This window comes from Macaca nemestrina, chromosome Y, assembly GCF_043159975.1.
Source record: "Macaca nemestrina isolate mMacNem1 chromosome Y, mMacNem.hap1, whole genome shotgun sequence".
Classification (NCBI taxonomy): Eukaryota; Metazoa; Chordata; class Mammalia; order Primates; family Cercopithecidae; genus Macaca; species Macaca nemestrina.
The window spans coordinates 4,144,273-4,169,592 of NC_092146.1; the positions used below are offsets into that span (position 1 = coordinate 4,144,273).

General features: G+C 39.8%; 1 protein-coding gene across 14 annotated transcripts in view; it reads left to right on the plus strand.

Annotated features, from left to right (window-relative positions):
- The window catches only part of LOC139360962 (ubiquitin specific peptidase 9 Y-linked), a 210,444-nt gene that overhangs the window by 20,371 nt on the left and 164,753 nt on the right, over positions 1–25,320 (plus strand). For 7 of the 14 annotated variants that reach the window (XM_071089445.1, XM_071089439.1, XM_071089447.1 and 4 more), the window contains 3 exons: positions 16,894–16,939; positions 17,667–17,704; positions 24,292–24,435. In XM_071089445.1, coding sequence (XP_070945546.1) covers positions 24,340–24,435 — 96 coding nt within the window. In that variant the 5' untranslated portion in view covers positions 16,894–16,939; positions 17,667–17,704; positions 24,292–24,339. The remainder of the gene's footprint in view (positions 1–16,893; positions 16,940–17,666; positions 17,705–24,291; positions 24,436–25,320) is intronic. The other 7 variants (XM_071089443.1, XM_071089450.1, XM_071089444.1 and 4 more) reach the window with 2 other exon arrangements.

The window sequence follows — 25,320 nt, forward strand, 5'->3', positions numbered from 1 at the left end:
GGGCAAAAAAGTGAGATTAATGTTTTTAAAATTAGGGTTATTACATCTACATCCATGTATCTTCCTGTATGTGCTTTTAAAGTTCTTGTGACATTGAGTTACAGGGCTTTGATTCCTGGATATAAAAAGAACACCAAGTCCTGCTAAATCTTAAACACTGATTAAAGTGTCATCTTCAACTCCAGTAGGAGATTCCAATCAAAATAAACTGCATTTGTGAGAGGCACAGGGGAATAAATTAAAGCTTCAACTCCTCAAGGCCCAGGGACTGTTGTGGAAGAAGTAGGCGTAAGATTATAAGGGTATCATGGGAGGTAGAATGTTTGTTTTACTTCTGTTTTATTTTATTTATTTCTCTTTTATTTTATTTATTTTATTTCTCTTTTCTCATTTTATTTCTCTTCGCTGCTTATAATCCCAAGCAGCTGGGATTATGAGCAGGTGCGACCACACCCAGCTACTTTTTGTACTTTCAGCAGACACAAGGTTTCACCATGTTGGCCAGGCTGGCCTTGAACTCCTGACCCTCAGGTGATCCACCTGCCTTGGCCTCCCAAAGTTCTGGGATTATAGACATAAGCTGCCATGGCTGACCGAGATCTGGATTTTTAAAAGTGTGTAGCACCTCCCACTTCACTCTCTCTTGCTCCCTGCTCCTGCCATGTAAGATGTGCCTGCTTCCCCTCTGCCTTCTATCATTATTCTAAGTTTCCTGAGGCCTTTCCAGAAGCCATGCAGATTCCAGAAACATGCTTCCTGTCTGCCAAATCATGAGCCAATTTTAGTTATAAGTTAGCCAGTATCCAGTATTTCTTTATAGCAATACAAGAATGGACACATGTTATCTGGCAATAGATGCCTAAAACAAGACATCCTATATAATTTTAAACATATTTTCTGTACTAATTTCCTTTTTCATTTTAATCATTTCATTGACCATTAAACAGTTATCCAAAATAATCAAAGAACACAACCAAAGTCAGTAAGATTAAAAATTCATGGCTTCGCTATGACTTATCAGTTCCTCCTCCATTACCTACATGAAAATCCCCACTTATTACTAGCGCCATTACTTCCAATTTTTGTTTTTCATTCATCCTATCAACTGACCTTCCAAATAGGTACACAAAATACTTGTTTACAAATACAACAAAGATCTCAAAACTGAAGTGCTCTAAGGCCAATCATACCACCATAAAATACAAGGAAATCTCTTATCAGCTTTAAAGACTGAGCTGGAAATAAGAAAAGAAGTTGTCAACACAACTATATTGTCAGCATATTAACACATAAAAGAAAATGGACTCTGTACCAACTTCAAATGTATCACAGCTGAAAACAAGCTAACATTTTCAAAACAAATTCATCTCACAAATCTTTCTTTCTTTTTTTTTTTTGATGGAGTCTCACTCTGTCACCAGACTAAAGTGCAGTGGTGCCATCTCCGCTCACTGCAACCTCTGCCTCCCCAGGTTCAAGTGATTCTTCTGCCTCTGCAGCCTCCTGAGTAGCTGAGACCACAGTCATTTGCCACCACACCCAGCTAACTTTTGTATTTTTAGTAGAGACAGGGTTTCACCCTGTTGTCCAGAATGGTCTTGATCTCCTGACCTCATAATCTGCCTGCCTCGGCCTCCCCAGGTGCTGGGATTACAGGTGTTGACCCACCATGCTCGGCCTTAAATTTTATTAAAGGAAAAGGGATACTGGAATGGAAAGGGGTTGGCTGGCTGCAGTGAGCTATGACTGCCCTGGCTGAAGAGGAAGTCTACTCAGATGATTGGCTGGGTGGCGAGAAGGTGCCTTAGAGTTTCAGTTTTGGCTTGCATCACTTACTAAACTGAAACATAATCCAACTGGTGAAAGCTTTGACTCAACATACTAATCTGATAATAACCAGCATTAAAATGTTCATGACAGCATATTCGTAATGACAAAAAATATTGTAGACAACCTAAAGACACCAACGGAAAAACTAAAGAAATCTTGATATATCAATAAAATGAAGTATTACTTAAAAATCCTGCTTAGGGAAAAATTAAATTAGAAAAAAAAGGTGAAAGAGAGAAGAAGACTCTAACTTAAAGTATTTTTATCTAATTTTTAAAAATGAACACAAAAAAAGTAACAAATACATAAATAGTATGATTGCCTCTACACCATGGTATCATGAGAGGTAGAATGTTTGTAGTGTTTCCCATTTTATTTCTCTTCTCTGGCCTCTAAACCTCTTATATTGACCAATAACAGCATGCATAACTTTGACACAAAAAATACATACGCCCAAACATACAAATGGACATATGTCCTCCCACAAACATACATAGAGAAAGGAACGTAACATAAAATTTTCTCTACCACTACTTCTTGGGAGGCTGAGGTGCAAAGATGACTGAACTGTAGGACTTCAAGTCTGGGCATGGCAAGATCCCACCTCAAAAGACAAACACTAAAAGCTCTCCATTAAATGATAAACAATAAGTGAAATAAGATAAATTAAACATTAAAAAACTAAGGCTGGAAGTAGATAAACAATAAGTAAGTTAAACATTTAAAAAACTAAGGCTGGAAGCAGTGTAATCCCAGCACTTCGGGAGGCCCAAACTGGAGGAGCTCTTCAGCCCAGGAGTTAAAGAGCAGCCTGGGCCACAGATGCAAAACCCATCTCTACAAAAAAAAAAAGTTATTTTTTTTTGAGACAGGGTCTCGCTCTGTTGCCCAGGCTGGAGTGCAGTGGCCAGATCTCAGCTCACTGCAGGCTCCGCCTCCTGGGTTTATGCCATTCTCCTGCCTCAGCCTCCCGAGTAGCTGGGACTACAGGCACCCACCACCGTGTCCGGCTAGTCTTTTTTTTTTTTTTTTTGTATTTTTTAGTAGAGACGGGGTTTCACTGTGTTAGCCAGGATGGTCTCGATCTGCTGATCTCATGATCCGCCCATCTCGGCCTCCCAAAGTGCTGAGATTACAGGCTTGAGCCACCGTGCCTGGCCAAAAAAAAATTTTTTTAAACTAGCCAGGAAAGGTGTCATGTCTGTGGTCCCAGCACCCAGGAGGCTGGGATGGGAGGATCGCTTAAGCCAGGAATGTGAGGTTGCAGTGGGCTGTGATTGCCCCCACAACACTCTAGCCTAGGTGACAAAGCAAGATCCTATCTCTAAAAATTAAGTAAAATTTGGTTTTTATTTACAAAGAATTCCAGCTCTGTGGACAAAATGTATTTTAAATATTCTATTTAAGTGCAGGCTATGTACCTAATATAATTTCTGTGCTCTCTACTGCCCCAGTAATAAGTTTATGTACTTAAGAAAAAAGACCAGTAAAAAGAAATGTAATCAGTGTTACAAGGTTCAATGACCATAAACCATCACAAATAAAATAGGTATGTGAAAGGAAAATAAATCTCAGGACTCCAAAATCACTAAGCCAAAGGGAAGTCAAGCGAGGAACTGATTCAGGTAAACCTGCTCCCGTTTAGTTATTCCTAAATGAAATAGCTACAAACATAAAAAAATGACATCCTTCCCTCACGATTTGCCCAGAAGGAAATTCCTGTGGACAAAAAAACACAGAGAACTCAAAATCATCCCTTTGATACTCAGGTGAGACAAATGCGTATCTGATGGAACTCCAAAAATTTAAGACAGGTCTCACTTAATTTAGAAAGTTTATTTTGTCAAGGTTGTGGACACAAACTTGTGACACCATCTCAGAAGTCCTAACAAGATGTGCCCAAGGTGGTTGGGGCCCAGTTTTACACGTTTTAGGGAGACATGAGACATAAATCAACATATGTAAGAAGTATCTTGGTTCAGTCTGGAAAGGCAGGGATCAAGTGAAGCAAAGGCAGGAAGACTCATACTGAGGAGGGGGCTTCCAGGTCATAGATAGGTGAGAGAAAAACAGCTGCGTTCTTTTGCGTTTCTGATTAGCCTTTCCAAAGGCGGCAATCAAATATGAATCTATCTCAGTGAGCAGAGGGGTGAATTTGAATAGAATGGCGGTAAGTTGGCCCTAAACAGTTTCTAACTTAGGCCTTTAGCTTAGTGATTTGGGGGGCCCCAAGATTTATTTTCCTTTCATATCCACCCCCCTCCCTTTTCTTTTATAAAATCTTTTGGAGAAGGTATTTTACAACAAAATGAGTCTCTAGTCTCAGATTTCATCTGATCCCTCATGGCTAGGATGGTTTATTCCTATATGGGTAGGTCCTAAAAGCTCATTTTTAGCAGGCTGTTAAGTCTTGTGTCCTGTAAAGAGAAAATAGATGGGAGGAAGGGAGAAAAAACAAAAGAACACTCCTGGAAAATCGATAGAGGCCACATTACTCTGAAGTCTATACAACAGTAGGCAGGTATGAAAGTGGCTTATGTAAATAAACAGGTTGCTGTTATTTTCTTCTGAGGTTTAAGTTGTCTGGCTTCAGTTCACAGGAGTTTAAGAAAGCACAGCTTAGTTTTCAGTGACTCTGAATTTTAAAAAATGGGGAAAAGGAGGAAAAACAGAAAAATTAGAAACATCATTTTGAAGACTTGTAGCCAAGAAAAAACTAGAATTCAGCCCAAACTGCAGAAATAATAAAAATTGAAAAACATTAGGCAAGTCTAGAATCTAACAGGTGTACTATAGTTTTCCGAAACACAATTTTTCTCTCTCCAGTTTCTATTTTTGCTAAAGACAAATTATGGTAGGGCTGGTTTGCTCTATTATATACTTGGCCAGATTATTTGTATACAAGTATATTAAATACTTGTATTATATACTTGGCCAGATTATGTATATACAGGCCAGATTATTTGTATTCCAGTGCAGCAGGAATAATTATTATTTTTTTACATAGGTTTTAAATTGACTTTGATGGAACTTTGTTCCACAGAAGGAACCCCACATAAAATTTTTTTAAGCTATGGATTTGTGCCATCAAATATCTGAGTTGGGTTGATTTTCTCTCCTCTCGGGGTTCCAAGATAAACTTGGGGTTTCTGTGTCTGTTAGAAAATAATGTTCTCGCCTGTAATCCCAGCACTTTGGGAGGCAGAGGTAGGCGGATCATGAGGTCAGGAGATCCAGGCTGGGAGGCGGAGGTTGCAGTGAATCGAGATTGTGCCACTGAACTCCAGCCTGGGTGAACAGAGTAAGACTGTGCCTAAAAAGTAAAATAAAATTAAAATTAAAAACCAGATCTTGCAAGAACTCACTGTCAGAAGAACAGCACCAAGGGTATGGTGCTGAACCATTCATGAAAGAGCCGTCCTTAAGATCCAGTCACCTCATACCAGGTCCACCTCTGTTCAACATTGGGAAATATAATTCCACATGAGATTTGGTGGAGACATAGATCCAAGCCATGTCACATACTATCCTTAGACTGTAGTGGTTTAAGATATAACAATTTTCATCTCACAGTTTCTTTTGAATACAGGCATGATTTAGCTGTGTCCTTTGTTTCAGTATCTCTTCAAAGCAGTAATCAGGTTTTTCATGTGTTTGTCATCACCTGAAAGATTGACTGAGTATGGTTTTGAGATCTCTCAGGTGATTATTGGCAGAATTAAGAATTAATTAATAAATTTCCTTTTCGGTTCTTGGTCTCATTTCTTCACCCATCTACTATAGTGCATTCTTGCCAGGCAGCCCTTTTTATGGAGCAAGTCACAATATAGCAGCTTGCTTCATTAGGGCAAGCAAGCAAGACAAGCTGCAGCAAAAACAAGTAACATGAAAGTCTTTATAATCTAATTGTGGAACTGACATAGTTAAAAACAAATCACTAGGTTAGCTCCAAATTCATCAGAAAGTGATTATTAGACAAAAGCATGACTGACTGTCAGGAGGCTGCATCATGGGGAGCCATTTTACAAGGTGGCACTATGGGCGTTACAGGGGATTTTATGTTATTTGTTGTACTCTAAGAGTTGAAAGTCTTTAAAAATGTGTAAGTCTGTCGTTTATTCTTGACTTACTTCTGTCATGTTTTCAAGAACGCATTATGCAATGACATAGAATTCTAGTGTCTCGGTAAAGTGGTTGTCTAGACTCTACTGAAAAAAATTACAGATAATCTCATTTCATCAACTAATCGGTATATTATGTCATTTAACAATTTTAGGAATAAATTAAGCATGATAATAAATGATCATTTGATTGTTATTATAATTATTATAGTGTCAGTCTAAAGCAGTACTTCCTGACTGGGGCTGATTTTGCCTTCTCATGGGGCAGTCAGCAATATCGGGGACATTTTTGGTTATGATGTGAGGGGACGGTGATTAGTACTTGGCATCTAGTAGGTAGAGTCCACGAATAGTGCTAAACATCTTACAGTGAACAGAATTCTACCACTTACAGAGTTATCTGACCCAAAATGGTAACAGTGCCAAGGCTGAGATACCCTGGTCTGCAAGATTATTGTGATTTCTTTGTATAAGACTTCACTTCTTGGCCGGGCGCGGTGGCTCAAGCCTGTAATCCCAGCACTTTGGGAGGCCGAGGCGGGCGGATCACAAGGTCAGGAGATCGAGACCACAGTGAAACCCCGTCTCTACTAAAAATACAAAAAATTAGCCGGGCGTGGTGGCGGGCGCCTGTAGTCCTAGCTACTGAGGAGGCTGAGGCAGACAAATGGCGTGAACCCAGGAGGCGGAGCTTGCAGTGAGCCGAGCTCGCGCCACTGCACTCCAGCCTGGGCAACAGTGTGAGACTCCGTCTCAAAAAAAAAAAAAAAAAAAAAGACTTCACTTCTTTTATTAGCCTTGAGCCTCATAGTTTGAGAATATACATATATTCTAACAGAATTACTCAGTATAATTAGTATAATGTATAAGTTTTTAGCATATACACATAGAGTAACCCTTAGTCCTTCTTGCTCCAGCTTACCAGGTCCAAGCCAACAATACCTGTAATAATTTTAAAATGAGGGTCATTGTATGTGTATGTTCCTTGCCTGATATAAAGGGTATTATTATCTAAGCCACATAAGTATCACCTGTCTGAAAGTGTATTCCTTTTATTGAGGATTATTTTAGTAATTGTAAGTACAGGCTCAGTGCAGGAATTATATTAGTGAAAAGACAATCATGGGAGGCTTCTTTGACTTCCTTTTAGCTACACAAAACAAGAAGTAGCTTCCTCAAGGAAGCTTTCTCTTCCAGTTAGTCTCATAATTACTTAATATTCTCTCATCTAATAAAACTATCCACAATTGATGTGCATGCTCTGACCTTTCTTTTATTCCATCTTATTAGTATAAGCTTAGTGGTTGGCTTGCCTGGCCTTTGTTATGTCATAATTATGTCTGACCTGCAAGGCCCAGTTCATATGCCATCTTCATGAAATATTGTCTGTCTTTATTTGGTAATGATGTACACTTGCTTTGAACTCTGCTTGCAATTTTTCATGAACGCAACACTTTCTACTTTATTTAATCTTTTGTGTTTTTGTCTTTTACTGGAACTTAAGTTTATGACTATTAGCATGGTCTCTAGCCCAGTAACAGTGATGCAGGATTTTTTTCTTGGTCCCTTTGCCACTTGGGGACCTCTGGACATTGATGCTGGAGTCCTTGCTTGGGACGTGCTACCTCCGTACCCCACCCCATATGCTTCCCCAGGCCCAGTCTGGCTTGCACACTGGTTCTCAAGTTCTTGTCCCACGCCCAAGAAGAATGAGGATATGCTGACAATCAAGAGAGTGAGCAAAGCAGGGAGTTTTATTGAGTGATGAAATGGCTTTTAGTGGAGAGGGGACAAGGGGATGATCCTCCTACACAAAGGCCGGAAAGTATCCCTAATATGGCTGAGTCTGGGGCTTTTTATGGGCTCAGAATGGGGGAGTAGCAGACCCTCCATAGTATTGGAAAAGGCAACATTCGATAGGTTAAAAGGCACTATTCAGAAAGAATTGATTGTGAAAGGATGGGCAGACAGCTGGAGAAATTCCCATTCTTGGTCTTGAATTTTATCCAGGACCAGCATCTGGTCTTTTAGCCTTCAGGCCATTTTTGGCTTTATATGGGGTTTCACCAGGGACCTCCCTATCTACCTAGGCATTTGGCTGCCTCTTACTGCTAGAAGTTCCCTCCTCTGAAGAGGTACATCTGACTGCTGTTAGGATAGGGATGACGACCAATCTTAATTGCTTCCTACTGTTATGGGTGCTATTTAGGGAAAACGGCAGTCAGATCTTTCTCAGAGGCCTGCCTAAGGGTCTTCAGTAAAAGGGGCCATCGTCCAGGTGTCCTGTTGCTTGACCGTTTGGAGTTTTTTACCCTGGAGATTAGAAGCCACAAACCTGGCTATTAGAAGTCACGTATCAAAATGAAACAAGAGAGAAAGGACAGCTGAAAAATGTGGATGCTGCTGACGTGTCCAGATAACTGGGTGGCCACTGGTATGCCTGTTGAGATTTGGGTGAATGGGGCTTGGCTTTGGTTGGTTCCCTTGGTTTTATTTTCCCAAAGAAACCTCCACGTTATGGGCACCCTGTTTACTCCTATCACCTGGCAGGATTTGCAGGATAATTGCCCAGAATTGGAGTATTTATCCAGATTTTTATATTACCCATCCCTTTTGTTTCTTCTGAGCTGCAGCCAAAGATCACTGGTTGGTTCAGTGGAATAAGCAAGGTTAGTTTAAAATGCAGGCTAAAACTTCACAATTAATGAGACTAAAATTTAGTGATAAGTATGATAAATTTTGAAATATAATTTTGCGTTTTCCAGTTCTCATATTTGTTAAAAACAAATCGTGGTGGGACTGAGTTGTTTGCAAAAGAATACTTTAGTTTTTTTTCCTTGGCCTGCTTGTTTGTACAAAGAGTAGCAATGATAATTACTTTTCACATAAGCTTTCTAAATTGTCTTTGACGGAACTCTGCTCCACAAGGAATCTTAGACAAGACCTTTTAAAGCTGAGCCCATCCAGGGGTTTGTACCCTCAAATATCTGTGAGTTAGGTAAATTCCCTGTCTTCTTGTGGTCCCCAGATAATGTGGGGGTCCTGGGCCTGGTGAAAAGTGACATTCTTTACTCACCACAGGTTAGGAGCCATGTACTGGGACTGCATGGACAAGGTAAGAGGCCATTTTTTCAAAAGGGCTTTTATTGACACTGCCAGTCAAGCTTGATTCCTTAAAAGGAAGCACACCCTTGGAGTCAGAGCATTGGCGAAACAACCAGTTTCTCCAGCTGTGTTCTGTTGCAAAATAAAATGGATTCTTACTTGGCTAATGCAAGTAACTATATTTCCCTAAGTTAAGGATACTCACCAATAGTTTCCAAATTCTAGAGAAGCCAGACAGAAACAAATGTGCTATAAATTTTGTCCTTAGGAAGATAACTTACTCAATTGTTAAAAGCATAGATAGCGGCCGGGCACGGTGGCTCAAGCCTGTAATCCCAGCACTTTGGGAGGCCGAGACAGGTGGATCACGAGGTCAGGAGATCGAGACCATCCTGGCTAACACGGTGAAACCTCGTCTCTACTGAAAAATACAAAAAACTAGCTGGGCATGGTGGTGGGCACCTGTAGTCCCAGCCACTCGGGAGGCTGAGTGAGGCAGGAGAATGTCCTCAACCCGGGAGGCGGAGCTTGCAGTGAGCTGAGATCTGGCCACTGCACTCCAGCCTGGGCAACAGAGTGAGACTCTGTCTCAAAAAAGAAAAAATCATAGATAGCTTGAAAGTTTCCTTGACTCTGACAAACAAAAAACAAGGATCAACAATGCTGTAAGCAAAGTTAAAAAAATTCCCGGTTGGGCACGTTGGTTCACACCTGTAATCCCAGCACTTTGGGAGGCCTAGGTGGGCAGATCACAAGGTCAGGAGATTGAGACTATCCTGGCTAACATGGTATGGTGAAACCCCGTCTCTACTAAAAATAGAAAAAATTAGCTGAGCATAGTGGCGGGTGCCTGTAGTCCCAGCTACTCGGAAGGCTGAGGCAGGAGAATGGCGTGAACCCCTGAGGTAGAGCGTGCAGTGAGCCTAGCTCGTACCACTGCACTCTAGCCTGGGAAAGAGAGTGAGACTCCGTCTCGAAAAAGTAATTCCTTCAGTTTTTTTGTTTCAGTCCATTCAGTTAACTTGTCCTGCTTGATATTCATGAACATTTTAGCTCTTCATGAGTCCTATACATTTTTCCTCTATTCAAGTGTCACTGTTTCCAGTGTTATCAGAAACTGGCATTTAAAAGCATCTGACAGAGTTCTATAGCTGATGATAATCCATCTTTTGAAGAGGATCAAGACAAGGCCATTGTCTGTGAATGACAAAATGACAAAATTACAAATAAAATTGACAAAGAAATTAGGTTATTAGTGGTTTACAATAACTTTAAATCATAATGTTAATTATGATTGATGACATATACTCAAACATTAGAATTTTAGAACTCCCATACAATTTTGGAACATACATTATAATTTACTAACATATAACCTGGAGAAGATTAAACGTTTTTATTTTGCCAATCCCACGTAACTAAACATGTCAGATGATCCTATTTACTTCTCTTTTGGATTCCCCATGGGCCCTCTGTAGCATCCAAAAGTTAGGGGTCAGAAAAGATAACCTTGAAACTCAAATTTGATTTTCGGAAGCTTGTTAAATATGTTAGATGTTTAACACACTTGATACTATGAAGTAGAATTCCAGATTATAATGTCATTTAATTAGCCAAAATGATGAGTCAGAAAATTTTAAAAAGGCAAAAAACCTTTTACTCATTAAGAGGGAAGAGTCAGCTTTCCAATCTGTTCCTGTCTTAACCGCCTATTTTTTGGCAGTTTATTCTCAAGGTGAAAACAAAAATCTTTATTCTTTTCTATGACATGAAAATCTTATTCAAGGGAGAGAAAGCGAAATTTCACCCTTGCTTTAGTCTACAGTTAATGTCAATCCCAACTTTTAAATGAAACCTTACAGATAATTCTCTCTGAGCTTAGCCAGTTTGACTGTGAGGTGATAATCTTGTAAATCGTTCATAGCCCTTTACAAATTTTGTTATCAGTGCCTTAAGAACACCTTGTTGTGTTTTTATTTAAATGCTCAAATTAGAGACAAACCAACAAATACTTTTTGAATTTAGTCAGTATGTTCATACAGAATTTATTTTACAAGATTAATTTTTACAAAACTAATTTAAAATAGACAAAGCCCATTTATCTAATTTATAATAATGCTTCCACTCTCCTACCTTAAGGAAAAATTTACTTTGCTATGCCTTTTTATATTTTTTACTGCTAACACATTTTATTTTTCTTACACACCTTTAGTGTAGATCTGTTTTCGTAGCTTCAGTTACATGTTATAAGGGTAATTAATAGCAATTTTTAATAATTTTAATGTGAAACCTGGTAAGCTCTTCTTTTGTTGTTTTGGAGACAGAATTTCACTCTTGTTGCCAAGTCTATAGGGTGCAGCCTTGGCTCACTGCAAACTCTACCTCCCAGGTTCAAGCAGTTCTTCTGCCTGAGCCTCCAGAGAAGCTGGGATACAGGCAGTTGCCAACACACCTGGCTAACTTTTTCTATTTTTAGTAGAGACAGGGCTTCACCATGTTAGCCAGCTGGTCTCGCACTCCTGACCTCAGGTGAGCCGCCTGCCTCGGCCTCCCGAAGTGCTGAGATTACAGATGTGAGCCACCGTGCCCAGCTGGTTAAGCTATTTTGATTATGTAATACCAGGCACAGATAAAGTCTGAGTCTTTATGGCATAGTTAGGAGCATGGTTAATTATGTCCCCAGGCCTGACCAGATTGTGGAATGGGCAAATCAAACAGTTCACAAAAGCCAAAGAAGCAGTTTATAACCTTGCATTTAGCAAACCTAGAATCTGACTTGCATAATTTAGACTACATATTTACATTTTGAAGACAATGTATTTTACCAAAAACCTTTAAAACTCTTTTTCTCAGAGATTAAAGTTGTGAACTAAAAAGGCATTATAGCTTTTTTCCTTCAAAAAATATTTCATCTAAGCACGTATTTTTCTTTAAGCCAATTAATTAGATCTCTTTTTTATATAAACATAACATACATAACACACAGATATATAACACTACACAAACAGAAGTTCCAGTAGTTGTAAGATTTTTAATTTGCTTATCTCCTAATTCGATTACCACTGGGTAGAGCCTGTCCAAAAACAGGGCTAGGAAAACATGCAGGTTTTAGGGCCTAATGAACAGCTATAACTGGAGGCCAAAAGCAGATTTTGAGAGGGATCTATTCACTTTTAATTTCTGGGGTTCCATGAGAAAACAAAGTTTTGTTTGTTTTTTTCCTCCCCGAAATGGGGTCCATGTCACATTTTCTCTTTATTCCAAGCCAGCCTGGTGCTCTCTCAGAAGTTATCTCAGTGCCTAGCATGCATGCATTAAGAGTGGCACAATAAAATGAAGTAATTCAGATGACTTAAGAAGAAGAAAAAAAAAACTTTCTCCAGAAAAACAAGTTCCAAGAAGAGGGAAAAAAAACATAGATGCCTTTTAAATATACCTATAGCCTGGGCCAGGCATGGTGGTTCACACCTATAATCCCAGCAGTTTGGGAGGCTGAGGCAGGCAGACCACAAGGTCAAGAATATATAGCCTGGATATCCAGTTTTAATGAAGCTGACTTTTAACCATAGCATTATTTAAGAAAACAATTTAAAGCCCCTTGTGACTCAACTTTAGCTATGCCAAGTGGCCAGTGTTTTGGCTTTTGACCTTCATGGAAAGTAACCTCACAGGTGAAACCAACAAGCCTCAACTCAAAGTTATGACTTAATGATGAGTGTATGTGGTATTTTCAAAGAGATGGTAAGCAGTTTTTTACAAAATCTAGACTTTTTAAAGGTAGCTCAGAGATAGGAAGATTTAAGAAAGAAGCTCCAGCACTTTGGGAGGCCGGGACAGGTGGATCACGAGGCCAGGAGATAGAGACCATCCTGGCTAATACGGTGAAACTCCTTCTCTACCAAAAATACAAAAAAACTAGCCAGGCGTGGTGGTGGGCACCTGTAGTCCCAGCTACACGGGAGGCTAAGGCAGGAGAATGGCATGAACCTGGGAGGCGGAGCTTGCAGTGAATGGAGATCGTGCCACTGCACTCCAGTCTGGGCGACAGAGCGAGACTCCGTCTCAAAAAAAAAAAAAAAAAAAAGGAAGCTAGAAGTCGTTCATGGAAGGGAAGAGAATCACCAAATGGTAAAATTCACACACTAACCAGAAAGTACATATTGCCTACACCAATATTGAACCAGGGCTGCTATTGTAAAATGGCAGAGACCCAAAGAAATTACTGCCACATGCTTACAAGGTCAAGCTCCCAGGGGCTTACAACAAGGGCGACCTGCAGCAAAATTTGTTACTGACCAGTTTGATAGCCTGGCTTGAACAGTGGACTTACTGGGTCATAGGCCGTACTCTATCCTAAGGTACTCTCACGGCAGAACCATATAGAAAGACACATAAAGCATATCAGATTGGCTAAAAATTAAGACTAGCCTCATAAATCCTTTTTTCTATTAATCAAAATTTTAGAGAGGATTTAAATAGTGATTTTTATAATTCATTCTGCCAGGTTACACAGGGAGAGTGAGGCCAGAAGTTTGGTAAGAAAAACGTTTTTTGTTGTTCTGTCAGGCTTTTGATGTCCCTTCCCCCAATTTGTGAAGCCCTATCTATCCTGGAGTCTTGGGGAAGGGAAGTAGACAATGATACTGTAAAAGTTGTCCCTCCTCAAGATACTTACTCAGATTTGTGCTTTCTGCCCAGTTTTTGTTTTGTTTGAGACAGAATTTCTATGTCACCCAGGCTGGAGTACAGTGGCACAATCTCTGCTCACTGCAACCCCCCACCTCCCGGGTTCAAATGATTCTCCTGCCTTAGCCTCTCGAGTAGCCAGGACTACAGGCATGTGTGCCACCATGCCCAACTAATTTTTTGTATTTTTAGTAGAGATAGGGTTTCAGCGTGTTAGCCAGGGTGGTCTTGAATTTCTGACCTCGTGATCTCCTTACTCGGCCTCCCAAAATGCTGAGATTACAGGCCTGAGCCACTGTGCCCAGCCTTCCTTGTTTATTTTTAAGCAAAACCGTTTGAGGTTTGGGGAAAATTGACTTTTCCCAATCTGGGGGATGAATCCGTAGGGATTCTGTGGTATGGGGACACAATTATTCATCTGCAAAGAGAACAGAAGAGGAAAAAGGAAAAAGAAGGTTTATTTTATTTTTTTCTTTTTCAAAGGAGTCCCAGTGATTCAAGATGTATCCAGGATAGGTGCAGACTTAAGATGGCTGGTTACTTACCTGGAAGGAGGGGAAAAAGGCATCCCTTAGTTCCTGTGTCTTTCCAGTGGATACCTGGGGTACACGAGGGAGAGAAAGAAAAGGTGTCCCCTTTATTTCTTCCGTCTTTATGTCCCTGAGTCCCAGTGACTCAGCAGGGTCCTTTCACCCATGTGTAACAGGAATTATCCGCATTCACCTATCCCTTGCCTAATTTTTCTGCTGTCTGTAATGTCATCTATGCCATGGATGCTAGCATGACCTCTATCCGTAAAATGGGCGGTGGAGTGGAGATTCCAGTTGACAGGAATTAGTCCACCTGTACTGTGCCGTTTGACTGTGTGTTGTCTGCCGCCGGATCCCTCAGATCCATTTTCATTTCTAGAGCTTCATCCTGAAGCTTGGAGTTCAGTTTGGGACAAGGAACTGCCTCAGGAAGGTGCATGGTTTCATTAAGTCCCAGGTGGCCCTCACCAGACTGCAGCTAGCAGCTGTCAGGGCTACTTCGCTGTCTTCTTATAAGCTGAAAACTCAGGTATAGCTGTGCAAATGGGTTTGTACTCAGACAATGGAGAGAAAGGGAGAATTGGGGATCTGACCTAGTAAGATGCCTTCCAAAAGAAAACAAGACCTCTTGCATAGAAAAGCTCCCTGTATTTGCATGGCAATGTGAACTCCTGATGTGGCAGAGAAAAAAGAAAAAAAAAACGGCTTACATGCAGGGCAGGGAAGGTGCTTGAGGTTGAAAAAGCTTCTATGCAAATGGATTCCTAGAGCAGGGAGAGACTCCTAACCTCTCTTTCCTCTTTTCCTCTAGGAACAGGCAGAAATTGCATTGTTCTGAATTGCCTATCTGATGGCTGGTCCAAATGCTCTTTCCACTGAGTAATATTTCTGTAGTTTGCAACAACACTTGTAACATTGTAAAAGAGCTAGGTACCATAACAGCCGCGGAAAAACAGGAAGACAAATTGCCGTAGGAAAAACGGGATTGGAATGAGGCCAACATTCGCTAACCCCAAGAGTGATGAGGGAGGGTCCTCTCCAGCATCCTATACTCTGTAGTTGCCTGCGCCATTGTTCTTAACTAGCGCACTGGAGGTTTGGTGCTTCATCTGCCTTCAGAAAAATGTTTGTGGACAGGAAGTCTCAGAAAAAAGTGAAATTTAGGTCCATATTTACTCACCCTTCAGGTATCCTGAGTGAGCCCCTAAAATGATAGAGGATTTTTCTTCTCAGTCACTTCATAAGCTGGTGACCCCTGGCTGGGGATGCCCTGCCTGGGCCCCTGGGCCTTGCATGGCCATGCTGGCATGCTCCAGCTCACGTGTGTTATAGCTTGTACCCCTTTTTGGTGGTTCTAAAACTTTTGTCCCACACCCAGAAAGAATAAGGATGTGCTAACAAAGAGTGGGCAGGGTAGGAAGTTTTATTGAGTGTTGAAACAGTCAAGCAAACCTGAAAAAGGACAAGGCGTTTGTCCCCCTACCCAAAGGCAGGAAGGTCCCCCAATATGCTTGAGTCAGGCTTTTTATGGGCTTAGAATGGGGGAGGGGCAAGCCATAGATAGTATTGGAAAAGTCAACATTCAATTGTTTAAAATATATTATTCAGAAAGAATCAATCATGAATGAAAGGGCAGGCAAAAAGGAACAGAAGTTCTCATTCTGGGTGGTAAATTTCATACAGGATCAGCAGTCAGGTCTTTCAGCCCTATGGCCTGTTTTTGGCTTTCAGGTGGGGTTTCACCAGGGACTTGAACCTGCCGCCGCCCCCCCCCCCCCCCCCCCCCCCCCCCCCCCCCCCCGTCTGGGCATTTGACTGGCTCCTGTAGCTATCAGACTTTGTTGAATAATTGAAATTTGTTTATTTCTCCATGTTTGTGCATGTGGTAATTCCATTATAAAACCTAATGAAACAATGTTTTTATACATGGTGTGGAAAGACTTCTTTGGGCTGTTTCCTCAGAGGTGAAACTGACCCTTGTGTATAAGCAGCATTTCTGACTGAGAGAGTGTAGTGATTAACAGAGTTGTCAAGTTAGGTAAGAAACTTGGATTTATTATTGTAGCTTTTCCACCAGTTAGTGAGCAGATTGTTTAACCTCATTGAAATTGTAAAGTGATAGAACTGAACTTAGTCGTTATTGGGCAGCTTATGAATTGTATTCATTTACTCATGATGTAAAAATGACTAGTCTCCACTTTTAAGGCTCTAGTTCTAGTGGCCAAATAGGTACTTATTTATACAGTTTGATAACTGCTGTATTGAAATACATGTGTGAAATGTAGAAGAGGTGAAGAAAATCATAGTTTGAGGTAGAATACTATTTGCTAGTCTTAAAAACTCTGGTATTTTGGTGATTCTATGAATTAGGTCAGATACTGCCACTGAAAGGAAACAGTTTAAAGGATGTATATGGTACTATTAATAGAATGAGGAAGACACACCAGATATTTAGGAGGGAATTGGGGACATGAAACTAAAAGATGGTTTGAATGAGACGGATCATAAATGATTTCAAGTACCAGATTAAGGCACTGAGATTTTACTTTTAAGCACTGAAGTGGGACTTTTTCCTTTTAAAAGAAAGGATTCATGATAAAAATCTGCTTTTTGATTTGCAGAGAGCTTGGAGATAATTCTGGTGGCTGTGTGGAGGATGTATTGGAGGTGAGTCTGCTAGCTGAAAAATTAAAACAATAATATTAGCAGTTTGGGTAAGAGATGTTTACAGAAATGTTTTGTGGAATAAAATTGAAGAGTGAGAGACCTGTAAGGCTACAGTGGTCTGATAGAGAGGCTGCTAATATGATTTTTTCTTTTTTGTCACTGAGTTAATTACTAAGCTGAGGCAGGATATTTGTCTTTTGTCTTTTACTTCATAAGAAAATCACTCACAGTTTAACAGTTTAAAACAAAAACATATGTTTTAGTTTTTGTGGGTAGCAGTTATTTATCTGAAGGCTGGTGTATCCACTCTCACAATGACTTACTCACATGATTGCTGACAGAAGGGCTGATTTCATTGCTAGCAGTTGGCAAGAAGTATTTCCTTGCTGTAAGGACATACCTGTAAGCCTGCTTCAGTGTCTGGGGCAAGCCGTGGCTGTCATGCTAAGGGTACCTGTGTTAAGGTCTGGGGAATTATCTATTGTAGCCTGCATGGAAAAAATATTATGAGAAATTTCTGTTGTTCTAATTTGAACAGTAGAAGTATGTAGTACTTGAGGTTCCTTGAGAGTATATTCAATATGGAATTTACTGTCTGCAAAAAAATATTGTGGAGATCGTGTCGAATCTGTAAATCGCTTTGGGTAGTACTGATAACAGTAGTAAGTCTTGTAACACCTGGACATTAGAGGTCTTTCCCTGTATTTCTGTCTTTATTTTTTCTTAGGCTTGCTGACTTCAAGAGTGAAGCTGTGGACCCTCGTGGTGAGTGTTATAGCTCTTAAAGATGGTTTCTGGAGTTTGTTCCTTCAGATGTTCAGATGTGTCCAGAGTTTCTTCCTTCCGGTGGGTTCCTGGTCTTGCTGACTTCAGGAGTTAAGCTGTAGGCCTTTGCAGTGAGTGTTACAGCTCTTAAAGGTGGTGCGTCCAGAGTTATTTATTCCTTCCATTGGGTTCGTGGTCTCAGTGACTTCAGGAATGAAGCCACAGACTCTCACGGTGTTACAGCTCATAAAAGTAGTGTGAACGCAAAGAGTGAGCAGCAGCAAGATTTATTGTGAAGAGTGAAACAGCAAAGCTTCTACAGTGTGGAAGGGGACCCAAGTGGGTTGCTGCTGCTGGCTGAGGGTGGCCAGCTTTTATTCCCTTCTTTGTCCCCACCCACATCCTGCTGATTGGTCCATTTTACAGAGTGCTGATTGGTGCATTTACAATCCTTTAGCTCAATACAGAGTGCATATGGGTGCATTTTTGCAGAGTGCTGATTGGTGTGTTTACGATCCTCTAGCTAGACACAGAGCACTCATTGGTGTGTTTTTACAGAGCGCTGATTGGTACATTTACAATCTTTTAGCTAGACACAGAGTGCTGATTGGTGCGTTTACAATCCTCTAGCTAGACAGAAAAGTTCTCCAAGTCCCCGTTCAACCCAGGAAGTCCAGCTGGCTTCACCTTTCAAGGTCAGGAGATGGAGACCATCTTGGCTATGTCACCCTTTTTTATGTTGTGTTTTGTTGAATGGTGATACAAGGTTGTTGAATTTAGTTATTTTTTTCTACATCAAGATAAAGGTCATGCGGTTTTTCTCCTTTTTTTGGTGACAAGGTATATTACATTGATTGGTATTGATGTATTAAACTAACTTTGCATTGCAAAAATAAATCCCATTTGTTTATAATTTTTTCACAATACTGCTGAATTTGGTTTGCTAGTATTCTGTTAAAGATTTTTGCATCTATATTTATCAGGAATGTTGGTCTCTAGTTTCTTTTTAGTGGAAAAGAAAGCACAGATTTAGTCTAAGAGGACCTGCATTAGCTTTATTCCAAAGTCAATTTAGGAGTGTTTTCTTTATTTTTCAGGAAGACTTTTGGGATTGGTGATAACGTATTCTTTAGATCTTTGTGTAATTCTTCAGTGAAGTCATGTGATCACAGACTTCTTGGTTGGAAAGTTTTTAAATTATGATTCAGCCTCCTTACCTAGTTATAAATCTGTTCAGATTTTCTAATCCTTCATTATCTAGTGTTGGTAGATTGTGTGTTTTTAGCAACTTACGTTCATTTTTTCTAGCTTATGTAATTTAGTGACATATAGTTGTTCAAAGTATTTTCTTAAACTCCTTTTTTTTCTGTTTGCATTGGTTGTATGTCCTTTCATTCTTGTTTTTAGTTATTTGAGGTTTTTTTTTTTTTTTTTTTTTTTTTTTTTTGAGACGGAGTCTCACGCTGTTGCCCAGGCTGGAGTGCAGTGGCGCGATCTCGGCTCACTGCAAGCTCCGCCTCCCGGGTTCCCGCCATTCTCCTGCCTCAGCCTCCTGAGTAGCTGGGACTACAGGCGCCCGCCACCGCGCCCGGCTAATTTTTTGTATTTTTAGTAGAGACGGGGTTTCACTGTGGTCTCGATCTCCTGACCTTGTGATCCGCCCGCCTCGGCCTCCCAAAGTGCTGGGATTACAGGCTTGAGCCACCGCGCCCGGCCTATTTGAGGTTTTATTTTTTTCTTCTTTATGTAAGTAGTGGTGTCAGTTGTGTTGATCTTTCAAACAGCCTCCTTTTGGTTTGGTTGATTTTTTTTTTTCTTTTTTTTCTATTCTGTATTTTATTTATCTCTGCTATGATCTTTCTTCAGTTAGCTTCAGGTTTAGTTCTTTTTCTCCTTCTTTAAGATTATAGTTAGGTTGTTAATTTCAGATTTAATGCCAGCATTTACAGGTATTAAAGTTATAAACTTTAAAACTATAAACTTTCCTCTAGCATTGCTTTTGCTGTGTCCCATCAGTTTTGGTATGTTTTCTTGTTAATTTTTCTCGAGATATTTTCTATTTGTCATTGTAATTTTTCTGACCCATTGGTTCAGAACGTTTTTTAAAATTTTCACGTATTTGTGGATTTCCAGTTTTCTTTCTGCTGTTGATTCTATTTTCATTCCATTGTTTTCTGAAAAGATACCTCCTGTGGGTTTCTGTTATTTTAATCTTATTAATACTTGCTTTGATATGAGATTTGTCTTGGGGAATGTGCTGTATACACTTGAAAAGAATGTGTATCCTGCTGTTTTTGGGTTAGTGTTCAGCATGTGTCTAATTGTTTTATTGTTCAAATCCTCTGTTTCCTTGTTTAATTTTTTTTTCTTTGGTCTGGTTTGGGTAGACAGTGAGTTAGCGAAATTTCGTACTGTTATTGTGTTACTATCTATTTTTTCCTTTAATTCTATCCATATTGCTTTATATATTTTAGAGCTCTGCTTTTTGTTGCATATTTACAATTTTTTATCTTCCTAATGAATTACCTTTTTATGATTGTGTTTTTCCCTGTCTCTTGTGGAATTTTTTTATTTAGTCTATTTTGTGTGATACTATTATAACAAACTCTGCTCTCATGTGGTTATTATATGCATGAAATATCCTCCTCCATTTTTTTCACTTTGAAGCTATGGTTATTCTTTGATCTCATAGTCTATTGTAGGACCTTGTGAGTCTCTTACAGGGAAGGATAAGGTTGAACTTGCTTTTTTAACCTTACAGCTCATCTATGTGTTTGATTGGAGAATCCATTTACATTTAAAGTAGTTACTGAAAGAAAAGTATCTATATTGTCAGTTAGTTACCATTATCCTGTATTTCTTGTGGCTTTTGGCTTATTTTCTCTTTTACTGCCTTTTGTGTTTTGTTTATTTTTTGGTAGTGATATGTGGTTTGATGCTCTTAATTTTCATTGATATATATTCTGCAGATATTTTGTTTCTGGTTAAAACTGCAATAGGATCTTGTGATCTGTAGAGAGTTACATAGTAAATTGATGTAACTTCATCCTTCTCCTCCCTAAAAAAAAAAAAAAAAAAAAAAAAAAAAAAAAAAAAAAAAAAAAAAGCACTCCACAGAAAGCTTGCCTGTACTTTTAGGGCAATTGGTTATCATTTCTAAATCATAAAACCATCCTGACTCAAAGCAGCTTGGATACAAGGCAATCGATGAAGAAAAGGAAAGACATTGCCACTTTTTCAAGAATTTTCTAGAAGAGGAAGTTCAGATTTTGGTGACTTTCAGTAGGGAAGCCTTGAACATATTTTATAGGCTATGAAAAGTGAATCCAGGAAGAAATTGAGAAAATAGAAGATTAGAGCAAGTTTTTTTCATATGTGGGGCATATATGTGGCATCAGAAGCCCAGGTAAGGGACAAAAGGAACAGACATGAGCAAGTTTGGAGTAGTATAGAGTGAAGTGGCTGGTTTCTTTCTTAGTTGCAGGAAAAACTTACTTAAGTAGTTTTTATTAGCAGCAGAACTAAAATAGAAAATGGTAGGGAGTTTTTTTAGTTTGTTTTAAAGCGTGTTTCATATAAAACATTTTGAGTGAGAATTTTTATGTAGCAAAAAACAATGAAAGAGAAGACTATATGATAAGATGACCATATAGAGGTAGATTTTTGTGTATGTATATACTTCACGTTTGGTTTTTGTCCATTTTCTTTTCAATCCTACCCTTATGGAATAATATTAATTTGTAACTTGGTTTTTTATTTTATTTATTAAAGAACAATATATGTCTGACTTAAGTGTTTAGTTACCAGTCTTTAGTTTTTTTTGACGAGTGTTATCAGGAAAAACAGAATAGTATCGCACTGTTATAATTTGTTTTGTCTTGATTATTAATGAGATTGAAAGGGCGTATGTGTAGTGGTTTAATCATGGCAGACTTCCTGTGTTAGAATCCTTTTTTCCACTATGTACTGATGTGAGCAATTAACTTTTTTTTTTTTTTTTTTGAGACAGAATTTTGCTCTTGTTGCCCAGGCTGGAATGTAATGGTGCAATCTCGGCTCACCGCAACCTCTGCCTCCTGGGTTCAAGCAATTCTCCTTCCTCAGCCTCCCGAATAGCTGGATTACAGGCATGCGCCACTATTCCCAGCTAATTTTGTATTTTTAGTAGAGACAGAGTATCTCCTTGTTGGTCAGGCTGGTCATGAACTCCTCACCTTTGGTGATCCACCCGCCTCAGCCTCCCAAGGTGCTGGGGTTACAGGCGTGAGCCACTAGGCCTGGCCCAGCAATTTGCTTTTTTTACTCTCTGTTTATGTTTACCTATGAAGGATTTGTTCTACTAAATGGATTTGTTGAGTGAAATTAAGTGTTTCACATAGTGCCTGACTTCTAAAAAGTGTTGTTAAATTTGTTATACACATATTTATTTGTTTATTTATTTTTATTTATTTTTTTTTGAGACGGAGTCTCACTCTGTCGCCCAGGCTGGAGTGCAGTGGCCGGATCTCAGCTCACTGCAAGCTCCGCCTCCCGGGTTTACGCCATTCTCCTGCCTCAGCCTCCCAAGTAGCTGGGACTACAGGCGCCCGCCACCTTGCCCGGCTAGTTTTTTGTATTTTTTAGTGGAGACGGGGTTTCACCATGTTAGCCCGTGTTGGGATGGTCTGGATCTCCTGACCTCGTGATCCGCCCCTCTCGGCCTCCCAAAGTGCTGGAATTACAGGCTTGAGCCACCGCGCCCGGCCTATTTGATTTGTTTTACTTTAATGTTTTATATACTGTGCCTTACTCTTCTCTCTCTCTCTTTCTCTCTTTCTCTCTCTCTCTCTCCTTCCTTCCTTTTCCTTCCTCCCTCCCTCCCTCCCTCCCTCCCTCCCTTCCTTTTTTTGGCAATGTGTTTTGGACACATAGATATCACTGATTATTCTTTTCTACCTTGCTTTGATTTCTAGTTTTAGTTTGTTGTTTTTGTTTTTTTTTTGATACTGAGTCTTACTCTGTTGCCCAGGCTAGAGTGCATTGGCACGATCTCGGCTCACTGCAAGCTCCATCTCCCGAGTTCATGCCATTCTCCAGCCTCAGCCTCCCGAGTAGCTGGGACTACAGGTGCCCACCACCATGCCCAGCTAATTTTTGGTATTTTTAGTAGAGACGGGTTTTACTTCGTTAGCCAGGGTGGTCTCGATCTCCTGACCTTGTGATCCACCCGCCTGGCCTCCCAAAGTGCTGGAATTACAGGCGTGAGCCACTGCACCCTGCCTCAAGTTTTAATTTTTATGGAAACAAACCTAGTTCTCAATCAGTGACACAACAGATTAAGCTTGGAGATTTTGAAGAAGTACCAATTATTAGGTCTCAGATGTTTTGCTGTGTTTGGTCTACGCTGGAACTCGGGCATTAGGAATCCTCTAGAAGTACTTCAGGAAATGCTAGTTTGCAGTTTAGGATGAAAACCACTGGACTAATGAATATGGAATGTAAAGGATTTGGTGGCATTTTCCCATACTCCTATCAGGTTGCAGTGGACTGTCACCATTCAATTTCTGTGTCCTGTATACCTGTTAAGATTCTTTGAATATACTGTTGTTTCTCCTAAAGGACTATTGAAAAAGACTTGTCAAAAGTGGAAACCTGAGGTCACTTGACAGATTTGATGGTTTTGGAGAGAACTATGGTATAGTTTAAACCCGTCCAAAGAAAAATTACCCCACAGTTTTAAATTTTATATTTAAATCACTTAAAAATTATCTTAAAAACCATTTATAATGCTCTCTGTTGACTGTGCATTGCCTTGAATTCTTTGTAAAAATGTAATACTAGTTTCCTTGTGTTTAGGTATTAAATTTTCACAATATATATAAGGCAGCAATTGATAGGCCTTTCACAGATTCTTCTGTAAGTTAAAAATGACAACCAAGAACCTTACTTATTTTTCTGGAATGTTATATTATTTATTGTATGTTTCCTGGCATTACTGCTTGTACAATAGTATCAATTTCTTAAGGGGAGTAAAACTGTTAATACAAATTTAACTTTTTATTTATCTTACTTTTATAATCCTCTGTTATGGACTGTGAAGACTGGTGATGTTACTATACATATTAAAATTGTAATTATTTCTTATTCATCTTTTTTTTTGGAGACGGAGTTTTGTTCTTGTTGCCCAGGCAGGCTGGAGTGCAAAGGTGCGATCTTGGCTCACTGCCACCTCTGCCTCCCAGGTACAAGCTATTCTCCTGTCTCAGCCTCCCAAGTAGGTCGGATTACTGGCATGTGTCACTACGCCCAGCTGTATTTTTTTTGTACTTAGCAGAGATAGGGTTTCACCATGTTAGTCAGGCTGGTCGCAAACTCCTGAACTCAGGTGATCCACCTGCTTTGGCCTCTCAAAGTGCTGGGATTACAGGCATGTGCCACCGTGCCCCGACTCTTACTTGTCTTTTTAATATGTAGGCCAGTGGTACCTTTTTCCTTTTAGGTTATGAAATGTTCTCTGCAAGATGTTTAGTGCTTGAATTGGAGATTTTTAAGACTGACATATGCTGGTACTTCATCTTCTATAAGTGGTCTATAATTTCTTCCCTTAGGACAACTACGTAAAGAGACAAAATAGCAAAGATCTTTCTGTGTCAAGTATGACAGCCATCACTCATGGCTCTCCAGTAGGAGGGAATGACAGCCAGGGCCAGGTTCCTGATGGACAGTCTCAGCATCTCTTCCAACAGAACCAGGTAGGAGGAGTAAGACTGTGTTGTTTTGGGTACTGTGGAATACAAAAAGTGAAACGTGTCCTAAGTGATTTGTAAAGTAATCATAAAATATGTGGTTATTTTAAGGTACACATGAAAAGAGTGACTATGGGCTGAGTGTGGTAGCTCACACCTGTAGTCCCAGCATTTTCAGAGGCTGAAGAGAGGATTGCTTTAGCCCAGGAGTTGAACAGCAGCTTGGGCAACATGATGAAACCCTGTCTCTACAGAAAATACAAAAATTAGTTGGGCATGGTAGCACATGCAGACAGTCCCATCTGCCTGGGAGGCTGAGGCAAGAGTATCACCTGAGCCTGGGAGGTCAAGACTGCAGTAAGCTGTGATCAAGGCATTGCACTCCAGTCTGGGTAACAGAGTGAGACCCTGTCTCAAAAAAAAAAAAAGTGACTCTGGCTCTTAGTGAAAGGAAACCTTGATTACTGTACATGGTTGAGAATGTAGCCCTGTGTTTTTCTGTTTCTAAGGTCCCATGTGAATCTGAGGGCAAAAGTATTCAGTTAATCATTGTAACCTTAGTTATAAGTACAGACATCAGGCAGCTATTTATATTCAAACCCCACTTTATAAGATTATCTTATGACTCTAACTGCTATAATATCTAAGCCTCAGTTTCCATATCTGTAAAACAAGGATAAGTAAAATAATACTTCTAAAAGGTTTAGTTAACATAGATTTAATATCAAAGTTCTGTGCTGACCTATTTGGAAATAATTACTTCTTTTACTATCCTGGTAGATTTTTTGTAAGATACATGAAGCTTCTAATGTTAGTAATTTGCCTTTACTTTTTCTTGCCTTTTTTCCTAGGGTGAGTCATTAATTGCATTGAGTTAATGTTTTCGGGGTT